General features: G+C 37.6%; 1 protein-coding gene across 1 annotated transcript in view; it reads left to right on the top strand.

The window, feature by feature from the left end:
* The window catches only part of LOC124606126 (dynein axonemal assembly factor 4-like), a 120,697-nt gene that overhangs the window by 6,589 nt on the left and 87,507 nt on the right, over positions 1–26,601 (top strand). The window contains exons 2-3 of the mRNA XM_047138091.1: positions 9,831–10,062; positions 12,156–12,317. Of these exons, the coding sequence (XP_046994047.1) occupies positions 9,831–10,062; positions 12,156–12,317 (394 nt within the window). The remainder of the gene's footprint in view (positions 1–9,830; positions 10,063–12,155; positions 12,318–26,601) is intronic.

The following is a 26,601-nucleotide window of genomic DNA, read 5'->3' as shown; positions in this document are numbered from 1 at the left end:
TAAATATAACCTTCTTTCCAATGACCAGTTTGGTTTTAGGCCCGGAAAAGGCACACAATCTGCTATAGCACAGTTCACTAAAGTAATTTTAGAAGCACTGGACAAAGGTGAAAATGTAAGTGGTATATTTTTAGACTTGTCCAAGGTCTTTGATACTGTTGACCACAAAATCTTACTTCATAAACTAGGGCAAATAGGAATAAGAAGTGTGACAAAGAAGTGGTTCAAATCATACTTGGAAAACAGAGTTCAACGAGTTGAGATATCACAAGTTTCAAACAATTCCCTTACAAAACACCTGTCTGACCCAGAAAATGTGAATATAGGCATCCCATAGGGAAGTGTATTAGGCCCAATATTGTTTCTTATTTATATTAACGACTTCCCACAAAGTATCAGACATGAAGAAAAAATACTTTTTGCTGATGACAGCAACATAGTAATAACAGGTGAAAATCCAACACAGCTGTCAGAAAGAGCAAACAAGGCTCTCAATGATGTTCACAACTGGTCATAAAAAAATAAAGTAACCTTAAATGTAAAGAAAGCTAACTTCAGTAGGACTTGATGAAATCCCAGTCTGCGTAATTAAATAAACTTCCAATTGAACAAAAAACACAATGCCACTAGAATAAAAGTTAATAATAATGAATTAGAATGTGTAACAAGTACCAAATTCTTAGGGATGAGTGTAGACACCCAATTGAAATGGACAAACCATGTCAACATTTTGGCAAAGAAATTATCCACAGCATGCTATGCTCTTAGAATACTTGCACCGGTATGCAATAATAACTGTCTTAAAATAACATATTACGGATATCTACACTCAGTCCTCAGCTATGGGATCATGTTTTGGGGAACAAGTGCCAGTAACATACAAATTGTGTTCAGAGTACAAAAAAGAGCCATAAGGATAATAACAAACAGCAACAACAGGGCCCACTGTCTAGAATTATTTAGAAAGTTAGGCATTCTAACTGTTTCTTGTGAGTATATCTTTCAGAACATAATGTTCATTAAGAAAAATCTCAACATGTACAACACAAACAGCCTCATACATGACCATGGAACAAGAGCTTGTCACCACCTCCATCTAGATAGAAAGAACAAGGCAAAGACGCAAAAAGTATGTTTTATAATGGGATAAAACTGTATAACAAATTACCACAGGAAATTAAAGAAATAAATGAGCCCCTCACTTTCAGACAAAAGCTTAAAACCTTCTTAGTAAGTAAAAGTTGTTATACTGTAAAAGAATATTTAACAATTGTAAATGTAAATGTGTGCTCATGTGTTGTAAACTGACGACATCCATACAATATTTATTGTTCCACGGATGAATAAATAAATAAATAAATAAATGTCGTGTGGCTAGAGCCTCCCGCTCACCTGGTGCAAGTTTTTTGAGTTGATGCCGCTTCGGCAATGTGTGTGTTGATGAGGATGAGACAATGATTAGGACAACACAACACAGTCCCTGAGAGGAGAAAATCTCCAACCCAGCTGGGAATCGAACCCGGGCCCCTTGGCAAGACATTACGTCATGCTGACCACTCAGCTAGATAATATTTCTGTAAAGTGAAGCTGATGGAGCATGTCACAAAAACCTTACCTAAAATATATTTTCAGTCTTGAATTTTCACCTTAGTTTGTAAATATTTTTATTTAACTAGTGTCCTCATCCAAGAGAATATATAGTCAATTTCTTGATTAAGCAATCAATTTGTGTATCACAAGGGCCTCATCAAGATATGTAAACTAGAACATCCAAATGATGATAGCAAAAATACCTATTGATGAACAGTTATTTCAGTGGGCTTCTCTGTTTCTACATGACTTAACTCACCTGCAAAATCTCAACTGATAATTTTGTTTCTATGGCTTCCGCTTTCTTAAGATTTTTACTTTTATTTATATTTTTTCTCATTGATAAATAACCATGTGTTCTTTTGTTATACAGTGATGAAATGTTTTTCAGCCTGTAATCACGAGTTGATTTTTTATGAAACAAAGGCGTACCTTTTATATAAACATGCAACAACGTCTTATTGTTCCTCAAATCTTATGAAAAAACCTTGCTGTTTTTCTTTGAACCTGGGTATACAGTTGCAGTGAATTTTTTGAACTGGCAGTATTTGCCAACACAGACACTTTTATGATCAAACAGCTAACAGGTACATCTGGTAAGTTACTACATCTAGTCTAACTTATATTCTGCTTGTTTACTTCTTTTAACTTCAGTAAATAATGATAAAAATTTTTAGACAAAGAAGGTTCAACACCAACCAAAAGTCCTTCTAGATTTTAAATGTGTTTGGTGGGCTGCCTAATTTAAACAAAGTATCCAAAATTATCTATGTGAAGCATGTCTAAGAAGTGCAACAACATAATAAATTTTGGAAAAAGTGCACAGTGTGACCTTGGAAGATGCAAGAAATTGCCAATGTTTTAGTGATTCCAAAAGAACATGATGCATGAAGAACTGCATGTGAGAAAGCTTTGTGAAAGACAGGATCAGAAACAAATTCACACGACTATTCCCAATCACGTTTGGAAGATTTTTGGTGTAACAAAAGTGATTTTCTTTATTCGTAAGAGTCAGTGGAAAAACACAGTTTCAAACTCCACTCCAGCATTGAAATGACAACCAGAACATTGGATAGAAGCTGCTGTTGCAGCTCCAAAGAAAGTGAAGATGTATTTATCAGCAAAAAAATGTGGCAATGGCGTTTTTGTACATGAAAGGAATTCTGTTAATTGACTGTCTTCAAAAAGTGGATTCCAGTGGATCTGTATGCAAGAATCCAAGAAAAAAGATATAATTCGCAGTAGGAAAAAAAAAATCATCTTTCATTAATACAATAGATGCGACCATAAAAGTTTCTCGGTAATGGGGGAGGCTATATCTGTGAGTAGGCAGATACTGGTGCATACATCAGAAAAATTGGAGAGAAACAGTGACAGTGCAAGGCAAGAAGACCCACACAGGAGTCAAGCAACAAGGCTGATTGAATGGCGGACCAGACACAACAAGAGCAAGCATACTACGCGACAACGAAATGCATAAACTTTCAACATAACACTGTCAACTGGTGAAGTATAAGCCACATCCCACATTGAGACCAAAGAACAAAACCAATACCAAAGCAAAGTGTCGATGAGCAGCCATTAATATGGTGAAGCCAGTACTGAACACTATCACACAAATTACATGACTCACTGTATGAATGAGAAGTCGAGGTGTGGTGTTATTTAAGCCAGCCTTGAGGGATGCTATTGGGTGGTGTATTCATGTGGCGATAAAGTGGCACACTCACAAGGCGAGTGCAGCACTGCGGCAACACTGCCTTCTATTGTCCATCGAGGTCCATTTGGTCCAGCAGGCATTCAGCTTCTCTACGGCCCGATACCAAAGAGAAAATTGAAGAATCAGCAGTGCCCTATTTTCCAGATTTTGCTCTCTTCCCAAAACTCAAATCCTTCCTTCCTCATCAGCATTTTCCGTCTTATTAAAAATTGATTGCAGCTGTAGAGCACTTCCATGGCAACACTACAAAGATTGAAAAAGTCACTGAACTGCCACTGGATAAAGTTTATTAGCTTCATACGAGATAATCTTGAAAAATAAGAGGTTTTTGAAAACATAAATTCTCATTTTTACTATGAAACCAAATACTTCAAATTATCCTTGTAGTAACACATGAAGGAAAAATATACTAAAATTCCTGGTGCAAGAGAGACTTTATAACTGGGAGGAGATAGATTCAGAAGTCAATCCAGTCATCCACAAATTGGGTTTCCTATGTTAACCTCAGTCAGCACAAATGGATGCCACAGTAGATGCCTTAAGCAAAGCTCACCCTTTTTCAAAATTATTTCAGATCTATTGCTGACTGATGTGTGGCACTTAGAAACGTGCAACAGGAACTTATTTGTTCTAGCATTTGAACTTTTTCCCTTTCCCTAGTAGAAGCACACACATTCACACACAGACACCCAAATGTACACTAAGCCAGTCTCACCTCGACCACAGGCATGTGCGTTTGGGTGTCTTTGTTGTGAGCACGAACATGTGTGCTTCTACTGGAGAATGAGCAAGAGCTTGAAAACCGATAATAAATAATTTTCTGTTACCTGTTTCTATGTGCCAAACACCAGTCAGCTGTAGGTGAGTGGTTGTGTTTCATACAGGCAAGTCAGCCCGAACTTCCTTTGTTGAGATAACTTCATGCTAATTGGTTGTTTCATTTGTAAATGTTGACTGAAATCAGATGTGAATGCATATTTATCAGTAATTTTTGGGCTATTTCAAATAAATTCTAACTGATTTTGTATGTTGGTTTTTTAGTATGGATGAGACAAGTGTACACCACTTAAACGCAAGAAACGAAGCAAAAATCAAGCAGTAGGTAGAAGCCAGTGGCCCTAGAATGTACAAGGCAAAAGATATTTCACCTGCCAGAAAAATTATGATAGTATTTTCTAGGATTCAAAGAAGCTCTCTGATGTCAAGATACCAGCCACCTATATCCATGTCATCAAAGCTTCACACCTGCAGTTTGGTCGTGTCCACTTGCCATCACCATTGCATATCATACAGTTACACTCTGCGCATGAACTATTGATTTGCCTGCATTTTTGGCTCTGTTTTTTACAGTCATTGACAACCTTACATGTTCTTGTGCATTTGTGACTGATCACTATAACGTTACATCCCACAGCAGTACTTGCCAAGTAATTGTGTGTTTACTAAGTGAGAAAAAAAAATTCAGTCAGTGCTGATATAACATTGTCAGTGTGAATTTTGACCTTTGTGATGTGCCTGTAGATACAGAATTGCTACAGAAGTTGCAACAGCAGCTGTGAAAGCTACAGCAGCAGTTGCAAACCCAGCTTCAACAGCAACTGCTAGAAAAGAATGCCGAGCATTAAAAGCAGCTCCAACTGCTGCTTGCATCTACATCTCAGCCTGCCATTTCACCAACTTTCATAGCCTTTGCTTCAGAAGAGTGGGAAAATTTCCTGCATCTTCTTCAAGATTCTTTCTTGGTGTTTCTGGTAACTTCACATGAGCAGCAATCTTGTTCCTCTGGTCCAGGGCTCCTGATATTTTAAGCTTGTTGCATAAGCTGGAGGCATTAGGTAATCCCAGTGCCTTGTCTTTCACTAAACTTTGTGAGTTGTTGGCCAGTTTCACTAGCAAGAGATGTGAAGTCATTGCTGGATTAGAATTCTTTCAATGCGGACTTTAAAGGATTAAATCATCAATTTAAGTGCACCAATCCTCAATGCAGGCAAATCTATGTAATTTCACTAACGCAAGATGTAATTTGCTTGGCCCCAAGTAAAGAAGTCATGCCAGCAGCTCTAAAATTGTTTGACCTGAGATTAGGTAAATTTTTAACTTTGCCTGAAGCACATGAGGTTTCTATTGCAGCCAAACAGAACTTTGAAGACTGCTCACAATTAGACGAGTTGTACTCTGCACAGCTTACCTTGACTCTGTCCGTTACCCATGTCAGTTAAAGAGACATGTGGCTGTGCAGCACCTGGACACCTCAGTGCAGCGTTTCCCCTGCTCTCATAAATAAACTGCCAAGCACCAAGCTGTGTCACAGTGAGTGCACTTCTCAGCCCCATCATCGGCTTCTTCAGAACCAAAACCAGTGTTACCCTGGCTGCGTATTATCTTTCTACACTGATTGTTTTCAAATGCATTCTTGGCAGAAATGCTCCTTTAAAACTTTAGAGTACCTCTACTGTCATAGCAGAGGGCATTTGCATATTGTGTTTCCATATGCAGAGAGTAACAGATCTATATCTCTAGTTCACTCCATTTCTCACTTGGACCCCATATCAGGATTGCCACAGAAGACAGGGACTGAACTCATGGTAGATTTGAAACTTTAACTGTAAACTTTAAAAGTAGACACTGGTTTTAGTATTTTGAGGAATCAGGAAATCTTTGTAAAATGAGGGTTTCCAAGCCTTGCACCCTCACAGTGATTCTTGATTACCATGATCAGTATATTCTCATGAAAGATGATTTGTCAACACGTGCAGAATCAGAATGGCTATGCATCAAATAACATTTCTGTTAGTAGCATTCGTTGTCATGCAGAATATTTTTGATGTTACCACTTTTAACATGTGTGGGTTCTCAGTGCGAGGTAATGTTAGCTGTTATCTTTCTAGCTACGGACAAGAGAATTTGTGAGGTTATTTGTGTGGTTATCTGGTAAGGCTCATTCACATGAACTGCACATACAACTGCTCTCCTCCATTTTGTCACATTTTTTGAGCCCACCCTGCACATACAATTGCTCCCCTCCATTTTGTCACATTTTTTTAGCCCACCCAGTCCTGCATATGCTTAAGGAGGAAGTAGACTTTGAACTAAACACACTATAGGAGTTAGACATTATCATACTAGTAGCTTGTAGTTCATGGGCTACATTAATAGTGCTCACTCACAAAAGTAATGAAAAACACCACGTCTGTGGTGATTTAAAAGCCACAGTAATCTCATAGTCAGTTGTGGATTACTGTCCATTGCAGTAGCCAGAGTAGGCCTCTCCAACTCGTGTACCCAGCCACTGACAGCAGCTGCGCAGAGGAGTGCAAACAGGTGACAATCTGTCAGGCTGCCAGGCTGTAGTGTACGCAACTACTGCTGTAGGCTCGCCCGTGACAGGTGTTGCCGAATAGTTTGTGCATGTGTCCAATACATGCAATATGACTACCTGGTGGATAGCCTACGCTAGTTGCACCTGCTCACAAGTGAGATGACAGGTGCCCTCCCAAAGTCTGTGCCCCATGGGGTAGCATTGGGACAACCTAAGCTAGAGGATTTATCTGGCAAACAAAGATGGTGAACGGTTTTTTTCATACACACTTATCTGATGCGTAACTGCAGTTATTGCTTGATTCAGAGTCATAGAAGCTATTAGTGAGGAGCATGCCTTTCAGTTAATTGAGGTGCAAATGCTTACCATTTGGAACTGCCAGTCTCCAGTAATATTTAATGGTTCCTTCAACAGTTAATTTAGTTACCTCTGCTCTTTGCCAATTACACAGCTGACCATTTTGCAACATCATGGAGGTGGCATTATACAAGCATCACATTGGCATGAAGTGTACTTTGTGATTGAATATGCAAATGATAAGAATTTCAGTGCAACCACACAAAGTGAGCATAGTTATGCCATCTATATTCTGTGTATAAGGAAAGCTTACTGTGTGGGTTTCTCATTAAAAATCGCATTTCAGAAATGTATGTTTCTAAGAGGATCTTGTTATGTCTTGTGTAAGAAGGAGAAATGTCTGTGAGCACATACAGGATTTCGATAGGAGCAGGATTGTGGCCTATTGACACTGCAGTTTATTGTCAGTTTGGATTCTGTAACTGCCATTCAAATATGGAATTAATGGGTTCAGGAGGGTGATACTGAACTCCGTGCAGAATTTCAGTGGCCCCATGTTATTAGTGCTCCAGAGGACAAACATGTTGTTCATTCAGTTGCCCAGGGTCATGCAGCAGGTACCTCGATCAACAAAAAGGTCTTGTTTGGATCAAGACCAGTATCTACACAAGTAGTGCAGTAACGTCTGGATCACCCTGCACTGTCATTACGACAACCAGTGTTGCAGCTTTCCTCGAAGTGACCATCCCCATCTGCCATCCACTGTCATGTGACAATATCACAGGGAATACAGCTGTTGAGCTGTGAAGGAAAAGAGTATTGGATGGTCGTGCAGCCATTGGTCGGAGTGGGTGGGGGAGGGGTTGCAGCACAGTCAGCACTCTATGAGCGAAGCACACCATACCTCTCCTCTTCTCACTGAGAAACCATTGAACACTAACCAGTTATACCTCTGCCACCACTACCCCAGACCAGCAATTTTGCTTTACTCTTCATGGGAAAAACAGATAATTGGAACATATGCTCTATTCACCAGGATTTCCACTGTATCATGTCCACTTATTCCAAGAGCTAAAGTGTTCACCTATTCCAAGGCCTAAAGAAAGTTGCATCTCAAAAATGTTTTGAGTCCAATTAAGAGTTTATGAGAACCATAGACAAATGATGTAGAGGTTTTTCAGACTCACACATCATTGATGAAATCTACCTAATTGAAAAGATTGCACAAAGGACATAGATCTGAAAGATTACTATGTCAAAAAATAACTGCATTTTTATTTATTTGTATATGGAGAAATGGAGGAGGTACTTTTGCTGTAAGGCTAAGATGTTCTCTCCCAGTCCTCATATAAGAAACAGAGACAATCAACTGTCAGACTTTCAATGTGATGAAACCTAATTTTAGTTTTTCAGTTATTATTTTCTTTCTTGTAATTGCAATGGTTGTAAAGAAATGAGTTTGTAGTCGCTGCAGTCTGTTTCTGTTAAGTATACTGACAATAAACTATGATTAAAGCTATTTTACTTGCACTGATAATACTAGGAATTACTTCTAGGTAACTTTCTATATATGAAGAAGCTACTTTGAAAAAGTCACTAATTCTCTTCTTACATTATTTAGCTGCTGATTTTATCTAATTATTCAAAGAAAGGTATTATGTAACATTACACAGAATACTGTCAGCTTTTTATACAGGATGTCACAGGAGGAATGGTCAATGTTAGGTACACGACAGCAAGTGATCATTCAAAGCAAAAAATTGTAGTAACAATAGACTTTAAAATGCATACCTTACGAGCCATGAACACTTATTCATCTTTGATATGTAGAACAAATCCATTCTGCTGCAAGCTCTTTGCTTTCAATATCTTGCTAAGAGTTATTAAGGATCAATCCATAGACTGACAACACCTTATTCATTCTTTTAACATCAGCTAAGCTTGGCAGAGACATTATTGCTTAAAATATGTGTAAATGATTTGTTAAAGTAAGAGCAACTACCAAGCACTGTTGCATACACTGCTTATGTCTGGTAAACATAAGCTCTAAAATCAATACCTTAACAGCTTTGAGCATTTGCTCAGAAGAAAAGAAGTTTTTCACAGTAGTGAAGATGAACAAGTGCTCATAGCTCTTCAATAGAAGAGATATGTTTCATAGTAGTGTAGATGAAGGAGTGATCTAGCTCTTAAGGGATGCACTTTAGAGTCCATGTTTACGTGTCATTTTTTTCTTGTTTTGGTTCATACTACCATATCTGTCAAAGTATGAAAACCAAAGATCTTGCAGTAGAAGAGATTTATTTGACAGTATTGAAGGTGAGGAAGTGCTCATAGTTCTTAAGGTATGCATTTTAGAGCCTATTTTTAGTAGACCTTTTTGCTTCGAACAATCATTCCTTTTTTTCTTCTTCCCCCCCCCCAAGTAACTATTTTTCTCCTAACATACAAACATAAAGTACTGGTAATATAGAAGTAAATACAACAATTATCAGTTTAAATAGACTAGTGCTAGTCATAGTTGCTTCGCCTCTTAATGTATATTTTGACTCTTTCCACATCCCTGAAGGGATTGACGGGATACAATGGGTGAGTGAATGAATGTACTACGGCACCATCTTGGCATTCACCTCAAGTGACATAGGAAAACTACAGAAAACATAAATGTGAATGTCCACATGGGAACTGGAAAGTTCTTTATTCAAATATCAATCCATGTATTAACCATTGCACCACCTTATTCAGCAAAACAAACTGAAAAACATATGGTTGTGCTAGGCTAATGACCATCTGTTTCCTAAGTATTGTGTCCAATTTCTTCAACACTGTTTTGTCTCCAATTTCTTCAACACTGTTTTGTCCTTCATTTATGTAAGGTATCACTGCAAAGTATTTTTTTTCCAGGCACATTATCCTCCATTTCTCTTTGAAGTTTTCTTGTGGGCACCTGTGAAAAACTCTGAAAGCAATTGCACCTTGACCAATACAGAGATCATTTTTGAGCTACAGAAATTGGAACATAAAATCTGGGAAAGTTTGGAAGCATCAGTTACTAAAGAAGAGAAACAGAAACTTCGGCAACAGTATGTTACTGAAGCTCTTGAAATTGCAGAAAAAGAAAAAGAAAGAAATTCTAGTAAGTATTATTATTCACTTTATCTAGGATGATAAAATTTGTGGATTTTTTAAAAAAAAGGGTGTCTTGAATATTTTGTTAAATTTGCATTTCCAAAAAGAATATTTCTTATAATCTTCTAAGCAATAACCAACGTATTTGTCAGGTAAGTGATTGCATAAAGAATTTAAAATTAGTGGAATACATTGCAAATTATAATCTTACACAGACTGTTTTCAGAAGTAGCAATCCATAGACTAACAACACCTTACCCATGTCTTAACAGCAGCTAAGCTTGGCAGAGACATTATTGCTCAAAATATATAAATGATTTGTTAAAGTAAGAGCAACTACCAACCACTTTTGCAAACACTGCTTTTGTTACTGTCGAGACAGTTGTGAAATCTAAGATTAAATGAAAAGGAATAGAGCAAAAATCTGACAGGTTCATAAAATCATGATTTGATGTTGATACCCTCAATAAATACTGATAAATATGTGTAACGATAATCCACTTCAAAATGTAAATATCTCTAGTCATGATATTAACTGACAAATCTTGATGTTGGAGGCATATATCACAGTTTAAATTGCTACGCCACATCTTGGGGGTGAAGTAAATGAAGCACAGAAATATTTCTTGATAACATTAGAGAATGGATGCCTACATATTCCACAGAAGAATTTGTGAAACAAGGCTGTAGAACAAATCAAAAACTCTGTTTATTATTATATAAAAATTTTGAACAAAGTAACCTTATTACAGGGAATAAAATTTTGCAAAGAAAATTATCAGACAGTATGAAGTACAGTGTGGTTTGTACTTAAAAATAAAAACATAAAACTAGTACCGTAAACAGGGAGAGATACATTTAAAAATAGACATAATGCAAAGATGATCATGAACAGTGCAATTAACTGAACAAATAGTGCTGTTTGGACAAGCAAATAACATGTTTAGAAACAGCTGTATGGCTGTATTGAAAGAAATACAATTGAGGAATAAATTTTATTAATTTCTAAGTAACACATTGTTATTATGCAGATATTTAATATCCCTCACTAGTGCTAACGATTTTAGTACAACCGTGTTTTACATCTTACAGCACAAAAGCAAGTTAAAACTGTTGTACATTTCATTAGTTTCACAATAACTAAGAGTGTCAGGTACAATACTCATAATATAATAAATATACTGGGAAGTTGTCAACATACACAAAGTTTTGTAAACACATCATAATCGGGGGTTCCTATAGGCATGCTGCACCTGTCTGATAAACTTTATCTGAATATAAAACGAGTTCTGGATATTTGCAAATTTCTTCAGGAGATGAATCTGTAACCTAAAAGGTGTGAAATACTCAAAGGAAGTGGACTTCCAGAAACCAACTCTCCAATAGGATCCACATGGTCAGAAACAGTAGATAATAATAGTCCAAGATTTGTTTGTACTCTTGATAGGGAAGGCTGCATTCTGCAGGTCAACAAATAAATGCAGTACACCTCTCAGTACTAAAGGGAGGTTACTTCATAGGTAGTTCATGTGTCTATGTCATTTTTAATATGTGCAAGATGTTTTACAAGCTGCTCACTAGCCACATGAGAATTTGCTTAAATTTTTTTCAGTAACTGCTAGTTGATTGTTTGCACCTTCACTCTTGATGAGGCAGCATTCATTAGATGTGTTTTAATCAAACAATGGAAAATCCAGGATGGAATGTAACAATACCAGAGAAGGAAAGTTGCTACTCACCATATAGCAGAGATGCTGAAACTGAACTGTTAGCATTCTATGGATGTTAGTTTGCAGAGAGAAGAATGCAAATGTTGGGTGATGCACAGTATACTCTTTCACTCTATACCTTCTCAACCATCTTACCATCTTACTTTTTGTCTGTAATGTTCTCCTTTCATAACAACCAACATGTAAGCTCAATGAAACATTGGTAATGAATGTAACATTGATAATGTGATTAATCATTTGTAACACAGTTTGACTGATATGAGACACTGGTTGTTTCAGACCTAGTTTCAGCAATTACACTTAGTTGTTTCTTTCTCCACATATTTTACAAGAACTGTACTTCTTTATATATTTTGACATTATTTTTCAGAGAAAAGACATGACTTGCAACAGTTAGCGGTAAGACAACAAATAGCTCTTGATACACAAGAACGAACAAAAATTGAAGAAATAAAAAATAATGAAAGAACCATAGCTATGAAGGACCTACAACAGTGGAAAGATTCTGCAAGTATGGATGCTGAAGATTTTGGTAAGCAATGTATGTTTATGTTAGACTTCAGTGATATATAGGTAGATTCTTATTAACCTTTAAAAACCTCCAAAGCAAGGTCTGGTTGATCTTGACTTGCTTAGAGGCACATGTTGATAGTAACAATAATCTGCGAACATTTTATAAAGCAGCTGATTTTATAAAGTCACTGTTTTGAAATTAGGTGTCAAACATGTGTACTGCAACTGTGACAGTGTTAATAAAAGCAAATGAAGCACAGAAATATTTCCTGATAACATAAAGGGATGGATGCATACATACTCCACAGAAGAATTTGTGAAACAAGGCTGTAGAACAAATCAAAAACTTTTTTTACTATTATATAAAAATTTTGAACAAAGTAACCTTATTCCAACATTACAGGGCATAACATTGTGCAAAGAAAATTATCAGACACTATGAAGTACAGTGTGGTCTGTACTTAAAAATAAAAACATAAAAGTATTACCGTAAACAAGGAGAGATACATTTAAAAATAGCCACAGTGCAAAGATGATCATGAACAGTGTAATTAACTGAACAAATACTGCTGTTTGGACAAGCAAACAACACGTTTAGAAACAGCTGTATGGCTATATTTAAAAAAAAAATACAATTGAGGAATAAATTTTATTAATTTCTAAGTAATACATTGTTATTACCCAGATATTTAATATACCTCACCAGTGCTAACAATTTTAGTACAATCATTGTTCCCATACATCATACACAAATTACCAGTCTGGACATTCAAAGCTGCCTATCAATCTGTTACGATTTGAGTGAATATTTTTTCTTATTCAGCTTTAGGTTGGCTGCAGTGCAACAAATTTGTACGCAACAAAAACACTCTCGCTGCCAATGCAAAGCAATTACTTTTGGTGGAAGTACAGAGTACAAGCACAAACATAAAAAATCTATATAAGTATTGTTATTTTGTACTCAATGGAGTGTTCAGTACAATAAAAGACAAGTGTTTCCTATTATTATTGATAATTGCAAAAGTTGTTTATGAAAAGCAGAAAGATATTTTGTACAAGCTTGACAAAGTATTGAAGCGATATTTAATAATTTTTTAAAAAATGAAATTGTGGGTTCTAGCACTACATGATAAATCTGCATAAGAAAACCGACATTCCCCTGTTTCACTTTTCAGTTCACCACTTTTCAAATAAAACCTGAATTAAACATCGACAATTTCAACTTTGCTATCAGTAATGTTTATTTTTAAGTACAGGAGGATAAATATATAGAACAAAAATGTTCTTTAGGTTATGCAGCATTTATGTATCCTCACTTAGTTTGTAAGTGGTTCACTACTGCTTGTTTCTGGGGGAATCTAGTAAAACACTAACTGCATAAGTAAACAAAGCGACCTGTATGAGATAATGTACAACAAGTATGCGATGCACCTAAAGTACAGGTAATGTGGGTATGACCTTAACTGACCAAGCTTTAAATTTATGACCATATTAATAACAACAGAAATACAATATACCATATATTAAAGCTAGCATCTCGTTTTCTGATAATTGAATAGTTGCACTCAGCCTTGTTCAGCTGGCAAGATGCATATGCTACTGGATGTTCCTGACAGTTTAGGCGTAGGAGTGTAAATGCGGAAACCCAGTTTGTTGTGCTTCAAAAATTAGCCAAAGCTAATTCATAATGTTTTAGCAATGAATGTAATATTATGAAACACAAAAACTAAATATGTAAAAAATTAAAAAAACACTTTCTGCTTGCACAACAACTCATTAATTTTTCAAGAAGTGCGGGTAATGTGGAAACGCCATAAAATTGTGGGAAACTGACTACTTCAAATGAAAACTATTAAAAATGTTAGAAACTATTTTATTTAATATTAAATTTAAATTACACAAAAGTATTTTTAAACGCAGCTGTAATATAAAAATGCTTCATAAGCGAAGTTCACTTGCAAAACTCGCATATGTAAATATCTCCTTCATTTCTGGCACACAAAGAGTGATTCCACTCCTCACACACTACACACTTAATCCACAATTCTCCCCGAACATCTTTGGAAAATGCGTCTCCACAAAAAATTCAAATGGCATCTTCTTCAGTAGGTTTTTCTTCCTCAACTGGGTGACCCAAATCTAACTTGGTTTTCTAGGAGGAGCTTCATGTTTTTTCTTGCTTTTGGCATATGCCTTAGGAAGCTTCTGTTTACCCTTCACTAAGGACTCTTCAAGATGTGTTTTATAAGGCAAAGATGTCAAAACAGCTGATGAACCTGGCTTATGACCTCTGTTGGAAGCTTTCCTCTTTAGAGGAGTAATTGGCATGATATCTTGTGGAGACACACACGTGTTTGATGAGGTATTTGAAAATAATGTTGACCTTCTGCTTTCTCTTTGGCCATCTTCACTTGGGCTGTCAGTTGTCACAAGTCTGAATGCGTTCTGAGTGTCTTCTTGTTTGAGGTCAATACTTCCACCAGGAGATGCTGGATTCTCATAAGTTCCTCTCAGACTTCTGGCCTCATCTAAAGCTGATGTGGCAGCTATAAAGTCGATTTTTGCAAAACAGTCCTGTCACATGGGAACATTCCAGTCTCCAAAAATCCTTTTGCAGCAATAGAACCAGTCTGGCACTTCAGGTAGGCTTTTCCAAACAACTCAGATATGTCATATGGTCCTAAGGGCCGGCTGCTGTGCCGCAACCATTGGCGAACATACTCACGTAATAGGATTTTAGAGTGCCCATAAAGGTCTTATCAAGTAGCTGAATTTTATGAGACGTGTGAGGCAGCATGCTCATGATTGTAACATGGTTCTCCCTTGCATGTTCTATAACTTGAAGTTTTCTGGCATGACTGTTATGCCCATCAAGAATTAACAACACAGGAGATTCTTTTGAGGGGTGTGCCTTAGAAATGAAGTGGTCAGACCACTCGGAGAAGAGCACAGTTTGAATCCAGCCTGAAGGATGGCATTTACCAATTGTTCCAGGTGGTGCTCCTTTCAGTAGATTATCAGTCCAGTTCTTCCTAGGGAAGATCATCATTGGTGGTATGAAAGTACCACCAGCACTCATACAGCAAATGACGGTCACCTGGGATCCTCGCTCTGCTGATGTGAGGGCACCTACTTGACGTTTACCTTTCAGTCCAATTACATGTGGTATTCTGCTCTGGATGACAGAGAGCCCAGTCTCATCCATATTGTATACACGATCAGCACTATAGGAGTGTTTACTGTACTCGGCTTCCAAAATGTCAAAAAACTTGTCTACAGCTTCTTTGTTGAACCCTTTTGCTCTCGAGAATGAGGTCCCCATAGGTTTGTGGATTGTGAGTTTATTTTTGTGTCATCTAAGAAAATGGTCAAACCAAGCTCTACCTGCAGCATTTGAAGTAAAAGGATGATTAATATTATTTCTTTCCACTAGCTGATAGGCCATATTCTTGACATCTAATCTGGTAAGGCCATAGAAGCGATTATCCATTTCAATGAGATACTGTACCAACTGTTTCTCAATAGCATCAGGTAGTACAGGCTTACGTCCAAGTCTCGAAGAAACACATTCTTCAGGCGACATATAACTATACCCAAACCTTTGAAGTGTCGTCTGAGGTACACTGAAAGCTTTTACTGCTCTTCTTAACCCCATCTGCTTTTCCTTTAAGGCTATTATAGCCTTGCGCAAAATGTATTAGAAGTTATGTATTTGATGTTGGTATTGTGGAAACGTTTCCACAATGCCATTGTAGGTATGCTTCCACATTACGTACACAATGGCCATTTTAAATTTTGATAGATGACATTAAGCAACTATCCATTTAAGGTTGACAAAGGACTACTAAAACCTTCTAGCCACCTCTCTTTATAAGCTATCAGACGTAAAGAGAGATAATTACAAAGTATGTAGATAAATATAATACCACAACTTACCTAGAAAAAGGTTTAGAAAATGCGCGAACGTAAATTGCATCACTGTCATGGCGTCTGTTGCTCAACTGACTGCTAACCCTCTACCGTGACAAATAGGGACTATTGCAACAATTTCTGGCTGCCCCGCTAGTGTGCAGCACTCTGCAGGCCAGATACTAGACGTTTCCACATTGCCCACACGCTTCCACATTTACACCCCTACCTCTACATTTTGACTTAAAACAGCAAATGTCAGGGAAAACTAATACAGGATCTGATATTAATACTTCTTTTAGATTTTGAAATGCTGTCTGACATTGTGATGACCAAGGAAACATAACCCCTTTGTCTTCAGTAATCTCTAGCCAGTGGTTGTGCAATTTGTGCAAACTCTTTGACAAACTTTCGGTAATAATTTGCTAATCCAAGGAATGATTGTAGCTATTTTACTGTCTGTGGAACCCTAAATTCACACACAGCTGAAGTGACTTGAGAATCTGTTTGGCTAATAATACGCCCAAGGTAATTAACATGTGAATGTGCAGAATGCCGTTTGTCAGTGCTGAGCAAGACATGAGCTATTCTTAATTTGTCAGATTACTTCTTGTGGCTGTTTCAAGTGTTCATCTATATCTTTAGCAAAACTGTAATGTCATCCAAATAGACTATACACTTTTTGAGTGTTAAACCTTAAAGGACTCCATCTAACAAGCACTGGAATGTTGCAAGTGTGTTCTGTAATCCGTAAGTAGCAACTAGATGGTGCTGTAAACACTGTCTTAGGCTTATCTTCTGGACATACTTCAGTTTGGTGATACTACTCCTTAATCTGTTGTGGAAAAGAGTTTATACCGCCCCCTGTTATCCGAAGTTTCTGTTACATTGAGAAACCGATATGTATAGGTTACTGTACATTTATTTAAAAATATTTAATCACAACAGAATCGATATTTCTTCTTTCCATCAGGTGACTTTTTTGGTACAATTACTGTACTTGTTGACTGGGGACATTGCTGTGTTCCACTAGGTCTTCCTAAAGTTGCTGATATATGTACTGTTCTGTCAAAGGCTGGTGGCACTTTGGTAACCTGTATGGCTTTCAGTACACTGGTCTATGATTGCCCTTTGGAATCCTATGCTGTTTGATGAGTGTGGCTGGCAGTGGGCCTTCTGAATTAAATAAATCTTTGTACTGAACTAACTATGATTCCATGACCAATCAGTCATTTCCCTCTAAGTGACTGGCTTTACTATGCAACACAGATGTGCTAATGGTTTGCTTGACACTGTTCTCTATCACTGGCCTTTTGATATCTTCTTCATTAAGTATTTCTAGTGTTGCTATTACCAAGCCCTTCAGAAGACTAACATTGTCCATTCCAAAATTATCCAGGTTTATTGAATCCATAACCTAGCTATTGATGTCCCTAGCATATGGTATACTTCTTCATTTAAAACAATGCTGTTTATCAAAAATATCATTAATAGACAGCAGTTTGTCAAACATAAAGCTTGCTCTGGTGTATTGAGATCTGTAACCCAAATTAGCTTTCCTGTACCAGCTGATACTCTGTCATGTAAAACAAATTTTAATTCCCTTGTACACAGTTTATTAGGCACTACCTCAGCAATGGATATATCTTCTCACACAGAAACAGTTGCAATTGCTGTAGCCATCAAAAACAAATTCCCCTTGAGTTCAGCTGCTTGTTGCCAAAGGTTGATTTTAGCATGATCCCTAACCATAAAGTCTAATCCAAGTATTGCAGAAAATCCATTCCAGTTTCCAGCTGGCAACATTTCCATTTGTTCACAAAAACACGTATTTTCTACCTAAGGCTTGAGCTGTGTTGCCCCAACTGAATCTATCATATTATTCCTTCTGCTCTTGTCCACGAGGTCCAGACTCACAACCAATATGTATGCCCCAGTATCCACTTGAAATTTGTTCTTCTTACTCACCGAAGCTATCAAGCAACAATCCATCTCAGCGTATGTTTGTACAGTATTGCAGCCTACTGTGAATGCTTTCTGATGGAAGGAACATTCCAGTTTCCTTTTACCATTTAATTTACCCAGCTGTTCACAATCCCAAACCTTATGCCAAAAGCACTGGCAGTTATAGCATTGCGGTTGGAAACATTGTGCCTTCAAATGCCCTTGCTGGCCACAACAGAAACATTCCTTACTAAGTGTGAATATCTTTTATTCACTACGCATTTTTGTTGCACTATCTATTACTTGTAAATTTGTGGCAATGCGAAGTACTGGGTTTAGCACTTGCACCTGCTGTGAAAAATCCGGGGATATCCATCTCAGGAAAAGTTCTAAGACCCTATCTTCATGTGGCTTCTGTGTCAAATCATACGTCAGTGCATTTATGTTGCATATCCTGTCAGAAAATGACTGAACTGTTTCATTCACTTTCTGTGTCGAACTCTTGAGTTTCTCCCTAGAAAATTGTGCACTATTTTGTTTTCTGTACCTTTACTGTAAGCCCTCTGCTAACTCTCCAAATGTGGGTACGTTATTGAGAACTTCATGATGCAACACATAGGTCTTAGCCTTGCATGAAATAAGTAACTTGGCCATCTACAAACATGTTTCATCTGACCACTTTCTTAACTCAGCCCTTATCTAACACATTGTTTACAAACACAGTAACAGCAAAGGTCCCAGGTTCAAGTCTCAGTCTGGCACACAGTTTTAATCTGGCAGGAAGTTTCAAACACAGTAACATTCTCTATTGTTTTCCCCAAGAAGGGAGTTATGAGAGTAGCTGAAGGATCAACACTCGAAGAGGGGACTTTTACTACAGTTGTAACTTCATGCAAATCTGATTGTGGTTGCTGTTCTGCAAATAAAGCTTGTAAATACTGACTTAGCTGCTCATTCAGTTCTTTTTGTTGTTTATTATCCTCTAACATTTTGGAAACTTGATCCATAAGAGCAATTATCATATTATTAGTACTAGCTGACTATCTGCACCATGTTTGTGCAATTTACGTTTCCCTTTTCTATAAACAAACATATTAGTATCACTTGCAAACACCAATAATTACAGTTGTGAATCACAACATTTACACCTAATCCTTATGCCTCATCATTCTCAAATGACACTTCAAGCAGTCATCCACTGTGTGCTCATATCTTCTACTTGCAATACAGGTCAAAGGTATAAATTTATCAAATGGTGCACTGTGGCCCATTAAATTACAAATTTTACAGTGTGCTTGGACAAGGTACTCTTGCCAACTATTACTTTTAAGCAGAGATAAATCAGCTGGCTAATTAGGCCTGTAGAAATTAATTTGCAGTTTTTGAGTCCTATCCTGTACATGGCAACAAATACAATTTCTCTGGTGAACAAGTAACAATGTTTTTCTGACATACCCTGCGTGATACTGTAGCAGATGTTGAAGTGCCAGACTGGAAGTTATTCTGAATTTGTCCTCTTCCCATTCCTATTTCTGCTGGGCTGGAGCACTTCCAACACCCAGTTTATAGGGGTCATCCACTCTTGGGTGTAAATCAATACTTTGTGTCAGGATGAAGGCAGACAAGCCTGTGTGGTGTCACCAGACCGAATAAAACAAGATTAAGTTTTGCTTCATTTGTTTCCCTGAATACATCTCATCATTGTATCTTCAGCAGCTGGTGGTTAGGGTTAGCTGGTGAGGAATCTACTGAATCCAGTGGCTGGCTCAGGCTGCTGTATTTTGCTCTGCAGCCATGTGCTCAGGCCCGAGACTTATAGTTAGCAGGTTGTTACCCATGGTGTGGAAGGCACACCCCGTCAGAAGCTCTGTTTGGAGATGGTGGTGACTACAGCATGTGTCATTGTGTCTCATACGCCAGTCTGGGAACACTGTCCCTCACATGTCACTCTCAGTGTATATTTCATAAGGTGGCAGGAGTATGGCCAGTACTGGAACAATCTCATACACAAGATGTTACAATATAATAATGAGAGAATTGAGCACCAGCAACATGAAAACCATCGCTCCTGCTGAGTGACTGCATCTAGCAGTATTTATGATGGTGAGGAAGGTGAGGCTCTGCTTTTTGTCACCATTCGTGATCTGCCCTGTTTTTATGAGTTGTCAACAATCTCCTATTCTGCTACATTTGCTAAACATATTTGTTTGAGTGTCCTTACGGCTTTGCCAAACTGCTGATGGGTGTTGTTGTGTCCTTCTTAGCCCTTGTTACATAATGTTATGGAGTAACATGAGGTAATGGAGGCAGGTTGTTGTGCATTACTCTAACCCTTTTCCACTGAGCTCACTCACACTCACACACTGAAGTGTTGATGTCGCAGTCTTATGACCATCTAACTATGTCGCAATGTTTATGCCTAGCATCTGGCTCATGTTGATATTTCTGTGTGCTTGAGCAGTGCCATTCTGTAAGGACTTCGAAAATGTTACTCTCCTGTTCCCTTACTTTTTGATGTGTGACAGGTAGCACAGTGTTTTCAGTGTTACTGCATTGTTTCTCTTGGTTCTTGACTGAAACATTTTATACATTTTGTGACCAAATTCCTTCATTTAAGTGCAGCTGCCCCATGATATCTTTAAAATATCATCATTTTACACATGAATTAGTTAATTTTATCATCTTTCAACTTGTCATTTGTGAGCTATGAAAATTAAACGTGACATGTAGATATTGTCTCTGGATATATCACAAATATGAACAGGAACATTTTCAAGAGACAATTGTAAGTAATTGTCATACAAATTTGTATTACATGCCCTTAATTATTTATAATAGTTATAGAACTTTACATGCAGTACCTTTATTTTTTGAACTGAAATACTTATCAGAGAAAAATATGCCAATAATGTGAAACTCAATATACCAGTAATCTAAATATTATTCTCAGTGTACCATGGTGATCTTTTAGTGTGCACACACATGTGATGAAATCCAAGCAACAGTAATGTATTCTTTACCAAAATTTGTTCAGCACTAATTTATGACATCCAGAGTGCTTTCTTCTGTCCTTCTATTTGCAAAAAAGTCCTTTAGTTTGAAGCATTCCTAATAATCAGAGGTACAGAAAGTTGGCTAAAACCCAAAATTGATAGCAGTGAAAGTTTTGAGGAAAATGAAAGTGCACATGGAAAGGATAGGGTAATAGGAAATGGAGGTGGGTTATTTGATGCAATAGGCAGGAAACTCAAATCCCCTGAGATAGAAACTTAAGCTGTGTGTGAGATTTTTTGGGCAAGACACTGTATCAAGGGTGAGTATAAACTTATAACTGGATCTTTCTATTAACCACTAGAAACTTTAGAAAAAGTACCTCAGTTTGCTGTCACAAATGTTCCCCCATCATACTGTCTTCATTGGAGGAGTCTTTAATCATCTAGCAATCAAACAGAAAAGATATGTTTTTGGTAAGTGGTCACTATGATGAAACATCCTGCAAAACATTACTAAATGTCTTTGGAAGCCCACTCATGAAGCAAATGTATTAGATGAAAAGCAAACAGACCACACCTCTTAGAAGGCATCCATACTGCTACTGCTACTAGTGATCATGATGCAGTGGTAGTTACAGTTGTCATAAAAGTACAAAGGGCAGCTAAAACAAACAGGAATATCTACATATTTAGTAAAATAACAACAGAAATAATCAATTATTGATAATATAATGTCAATGGATAGATAGAAAATCTACTCACATAATATGCAAGTCAGAGATTACTACTAAAACAATGTGCATGAGTTAACAAGAGTGGAAAGCTAAGTGCATTGTCTGTAACAGAGGTGGGAGGGGCGGACGACAAAAAGTAGGCAAGTCAGAAAAGGAAAGATATAGAAAACAAAAATGGAGTGAAGAAAGGAGTAATTACTGTTAATGAATGCTATGATGGAAGAAATTAACGTAAATTAAGGCCAGTTGGGTGGAAGAAAACAAGGACATGTTGTAGTGCTAGGTCCCAAGGTCCCACCTGTGGAGTTCTGAGAAACTGGTGTCTGGGGGAAGAATCCAGATGGCGCATATGGTGAAATAGGCTCTGAGGTCATGACTTTCATGTGGTACAGCATGCTCTGCAACACAATATTGTGTGTTGTCTGTATACACCCTCTGCCTATTCCTATTCGTCCTGACTGACAACTGTGTGGTAGTCATGGCAAATAGGCCAAAGGCCAAATAGTGTTTACAAAACAGCTGGTATATGAAATATGTCACTTAACAGGTGGCTCTCACTTTGATAGTATATGTTTTGCCAGTTACAGGCCCTAGCAAATCTTGCAGTGGGGACAGTCACAGGGGTAGGAGCCACAGGGTAGGAAGATGGGTGCAGGAGGAACATAGGGTCTGACAAGGATATTGCCGAGATTGGGAGGGTGATGGAAAGCTATTCTAGGTGTGGTGGACAGAATTGATCTCATTTCAGGGCATGATTTTAGGAAGTCATGGCCTTGTCAAAGTAGTTGATAGATACATTCAAGACCAGGATAATACTGGATGACAAGTAGTGTGCTCCAAAGTTGTTTTTTGGAGGGATCAGCAGTACCAGGATCGGATGTGATGGCCTGGGAAATCTCCTTTTGAACTAGGCTGTTGGAATTATTATGTGCAGTGAAGGCTGAAGTGAGAGTGGTCATGTATTGCTGTGAAGAGTCTGCATCTGAAAAAATACATTTGCTTCTAATGACAAGTCAGTATGGGAGGAATGTAAAGGATGGCAAATGTTAAAATGTAAGTACTGTTGTTTGTTAGTAGATTTGATGTGGATGGAGGTGCATAACTGACCTTTGGTGAGGGTTAGATCAAGATCAAGGAAAGTGGTGTGGGATTCAGAATAGGACCCTGTGAAATTGAATTGGTAGAAGATAAATAGAGATTCCAGCAATTTTAACAGGTCAGCCTCACCGTGAGTCCACATGGCAAAGATGTCATCAATTTATCTAAACCAAACCAAGAGCTGGAGACTTATGGATCCCAGGAAAGCCCCCTCCAAGCAACCCATGAAAAGGTTGCCATAGGAAGGAACCATCCCGCTTCCCATGGCTATACCCCTGATGTGTTTGTATGTCACCCCTCAAAGGTGAAGTCTTTCCTTCTCATCCCGTCTGGTAAGTCTCCCCTGACATGGGGTTCTGGGTGACTTTTCTGAACGGTACTGCTTTCCCTAAATCTCTCCAGTCCTTTTCCTTCAACCCTCTTCCTTCCCCTTAAAGTCTTCTACATATTTAGTAAGTAAGATAAGGAGGCATTTGCATCTCATCTGAAAGAGGAACTCAAAACTTTTATTCTAGGCAGAACCACGCAGAAGAAAAATGACTCATGTTTAAAAAATAGTTGAACATACACAGGACAGATATGTATCTTGTAAAACAGTTCATAATTGGAGGGACGCTCCATGACATACGTTCACTGTAAAGAAATTTCTAAAGAAACTGTAACTTACTCTTAATCAGTTTAAAACAAAGCATAGGCCCATAGAGAGAGAGAAATAAGTGTGCAGACACTCATTGATAACACAGGACTGAAATTGAGGAAAGCAAAGCAAAACCACATATACTGAACGCTATTTTCAAATGTTCCAATACTGAGGGAGATACAGATGTGCTGCCTGGGTTTATGTCTTGCACCACTGCAAGGATAGATAATACAGATAGTAGTGCCAGTGGTGTTGAGAAAAAGCTAACATTAAATGATTCGGTACAGAATCTGCAGCTGAGTTTGCTCCTGTTACAGCCATAATATACCATAGATACCTTGAACCAAAAACTATGCCTATGGTTGGAAAAAAATACACATCACAACTGTCTGCAAGAAGGACAAAGAAGTGATCCACAAAACTACCATTGAGTGTCACTGATGTCTATCTGTTGTAGAATCCTAGAGCATATTCTGAGCTCAGCCATAGTGCAGTGTCTCAAACAAAATGACCAACTCCATGCCAGCCAACACGGAGTCCCAAAATATTGATCATATGAAAAATCATCTTGCACTTTTCTCATGTGATAACTTGAAATCAGATAGAAGCATTATTTCTTAACTTCCAAAAGTCATTTGGCTCACATGTCACACCAATGTTTAACAACAAAAGTATGAATATATTGGGTACCATAGATAACATTGGCATAGAAACAAAACAAGCAGAGATATGCTCCTCAATTTTTTAATTTCTTTATAATCATTTGTTCATCTCTATAACTGATAGCGGGCAGACATATTACAAATTCCACCGAGTTAATATTGTTAAAAAATCTGTTTGTCTCTATAAGTGGTAGCGGGCGGACGTATGAAGAGTTCTGCCGTATTAATATTGTTCAAAAATGTGTATTCTAATCGAACATCAAAGAAGTGTTATAAATGTTATTTGGGGGATGAAATGGTAGAGCACTTGCCCGCAAAAAGCAAAGGTCCCGAGTTTGATTCTCGGTCTGGCACACAGTTTTAATCTGCCAGGAAGTTTCATATCAGTGCACACTCCGCTGCAGAATGAAAATTTCATTCTGGAAACATCCCCTAGGCTGTGGCTAAGACATGTCTCCACAATATCCCCTCTATTTTATACATATTCATTATGTACTTTAATTTTACACATAATGCTAATTTACATTTTAGTCAGTATACATTATATCTCTTTTAGTAATCCTGTACTTAATATCTAGCTCTTCTTTTTTTGTTTTGATAATAACTATCTGAGAATTTCACCTAATATTGGAGTTAGCACTTTTATATCTAGGAATCATGTGGACAACATTCTTGATTTCCAATCACAAACTCCAGGTGTCATAGACACTTAATTAATTCATTCTTCATTCTAATTCTCTGTACTATATTTTCTTCAGTACATAATAGTTTCATTACCTACAGTAGCTTGTAGTCTGGAGGAACTCCGGGCAAATGAAATTGTTCTTTCCAACACTCATAAACATAAAACATAATAATGCTAGTGGAATATAGAATTCAAATATACCATAATAATTTCTACAAAATGTGTGACTACAGTTACGATACTGTCCTTTTCCCTTTAGGAACAGTACCTACACCTTACATATGGGTTGACCCTATGAGTGCACTTCCTCCTCCTGTTTCAGTAGGTACGCCCCTCTTAATTCCTATTTTCCTATGGTACAGGTCAACCCCTTATTGGTGCCCTTGTTCGCACAGTACAGGTCAGCCTTTCTCATGTATGCCTATCTCCCTTTTATATCCAATAAATGCTGGGTGCCCCCCCCCCCTCCCCTTATCCTTCCTGAGTAGGACTCATAGTTCATTTTCCAAGTATACATCTTTATGTACACATACATTTACTTATGCTGTACTCGTCCCACTATCCTGCAAATCATCAGAACAAATGTTCAACTGACATTTCTGAATAATTATCACAAACCCTTCCTCTCTGGCTTATGCTCTCCTTAATTACTCACACTTCCTACTTAGGTATACTCAATGTAAAATTAGCATAGTTCTTCTATACTTATGTACATAGATGGTATGGAATGATTGTTGTTCTTGAGCCATCACAATAAACAACAATATGTGCGTATATCATGATGTACACATACCTCTTCTCCCACAGTACTTGACGGTTCTTACATCATTTCAATCTCTCCTTTCATTGTTTACATCTTCATGTTCCGCTGTGTGTATGCTTAAGTGTGTGTGTGTGTATCCTGATTCTTCAGCCTACTTATTTGAAATAAGTTGAAGGTTATTGGAAACCATGGAAAATTAGGACTTCAGTGATAGAAGTATATGAATATGTAAAGAAGGAAAGATAAGACGTAAGACCTAAGAAATGAAAAAGTAGAAATGGTTGCTAAGAGCAAAGAAGAGAAAGAAGATAGCCCCAAAGACAGGAAACCCTTCCCACACCCCTTCCCCAGCATCCCTACTTTGCCGGTACTTGAGAAGCCAGAGGAGGTATGGTGTTAAACATGTCCTACAGAATGGACATTCTCACCTTCGCCTTTGAAGTCCCCAAAGAAAATCTTAGCAACCCCTATAAAATGGCAAATGATGAAGAAGATGATGGGTATGAAACTTATCAAAACATTGTGACAAGACAATGCCACCACTCAGCTGATAACCCAAGAAAAATTCATCACTGGTGAAGAATCAGTCACACTTATTTGCAAGGGTCGTTTGAAAGGTGTGCTGTGTGTTCTGCATTAGCCATGAATTATTTGTTAGTGTAAATCACGCTTTAATCTATAATACCCAATCCGTCCAAAACCAGTACAAACCCACCCATCTACATCACATTTCATAAAAGGTATAAAATATTTTATACTAAATAGAAAACTATACACTATGATAAAATAGCAGAAAAGTGGAAGGAGTATATAGAGGGTCTATACAAGGGCTATATACTTGAGAACAATATTATGGAAATAGAAGAGGATGTAGA

The sequence above is a fragment of the Schistocerca americana genome, chromosome 3 (genome assembly GCF_021461395.2).
Source record: "Schistocerca americana isolate TAMUIC-IGC-003095 chromosome 3, iqSchAmer2.1, whole genome shotgun sequence".
Classification (NCBI taxonomy): domain Eukaryota; kingdom Metazoa; phylum Arthropoda; class Insecta; order Orthoptera; family Acrididae; genus Schistocerca; species Schistocerca americana.
This window is presented reverse-complemented; position numbering and strand designations above follow the sequence as displayed.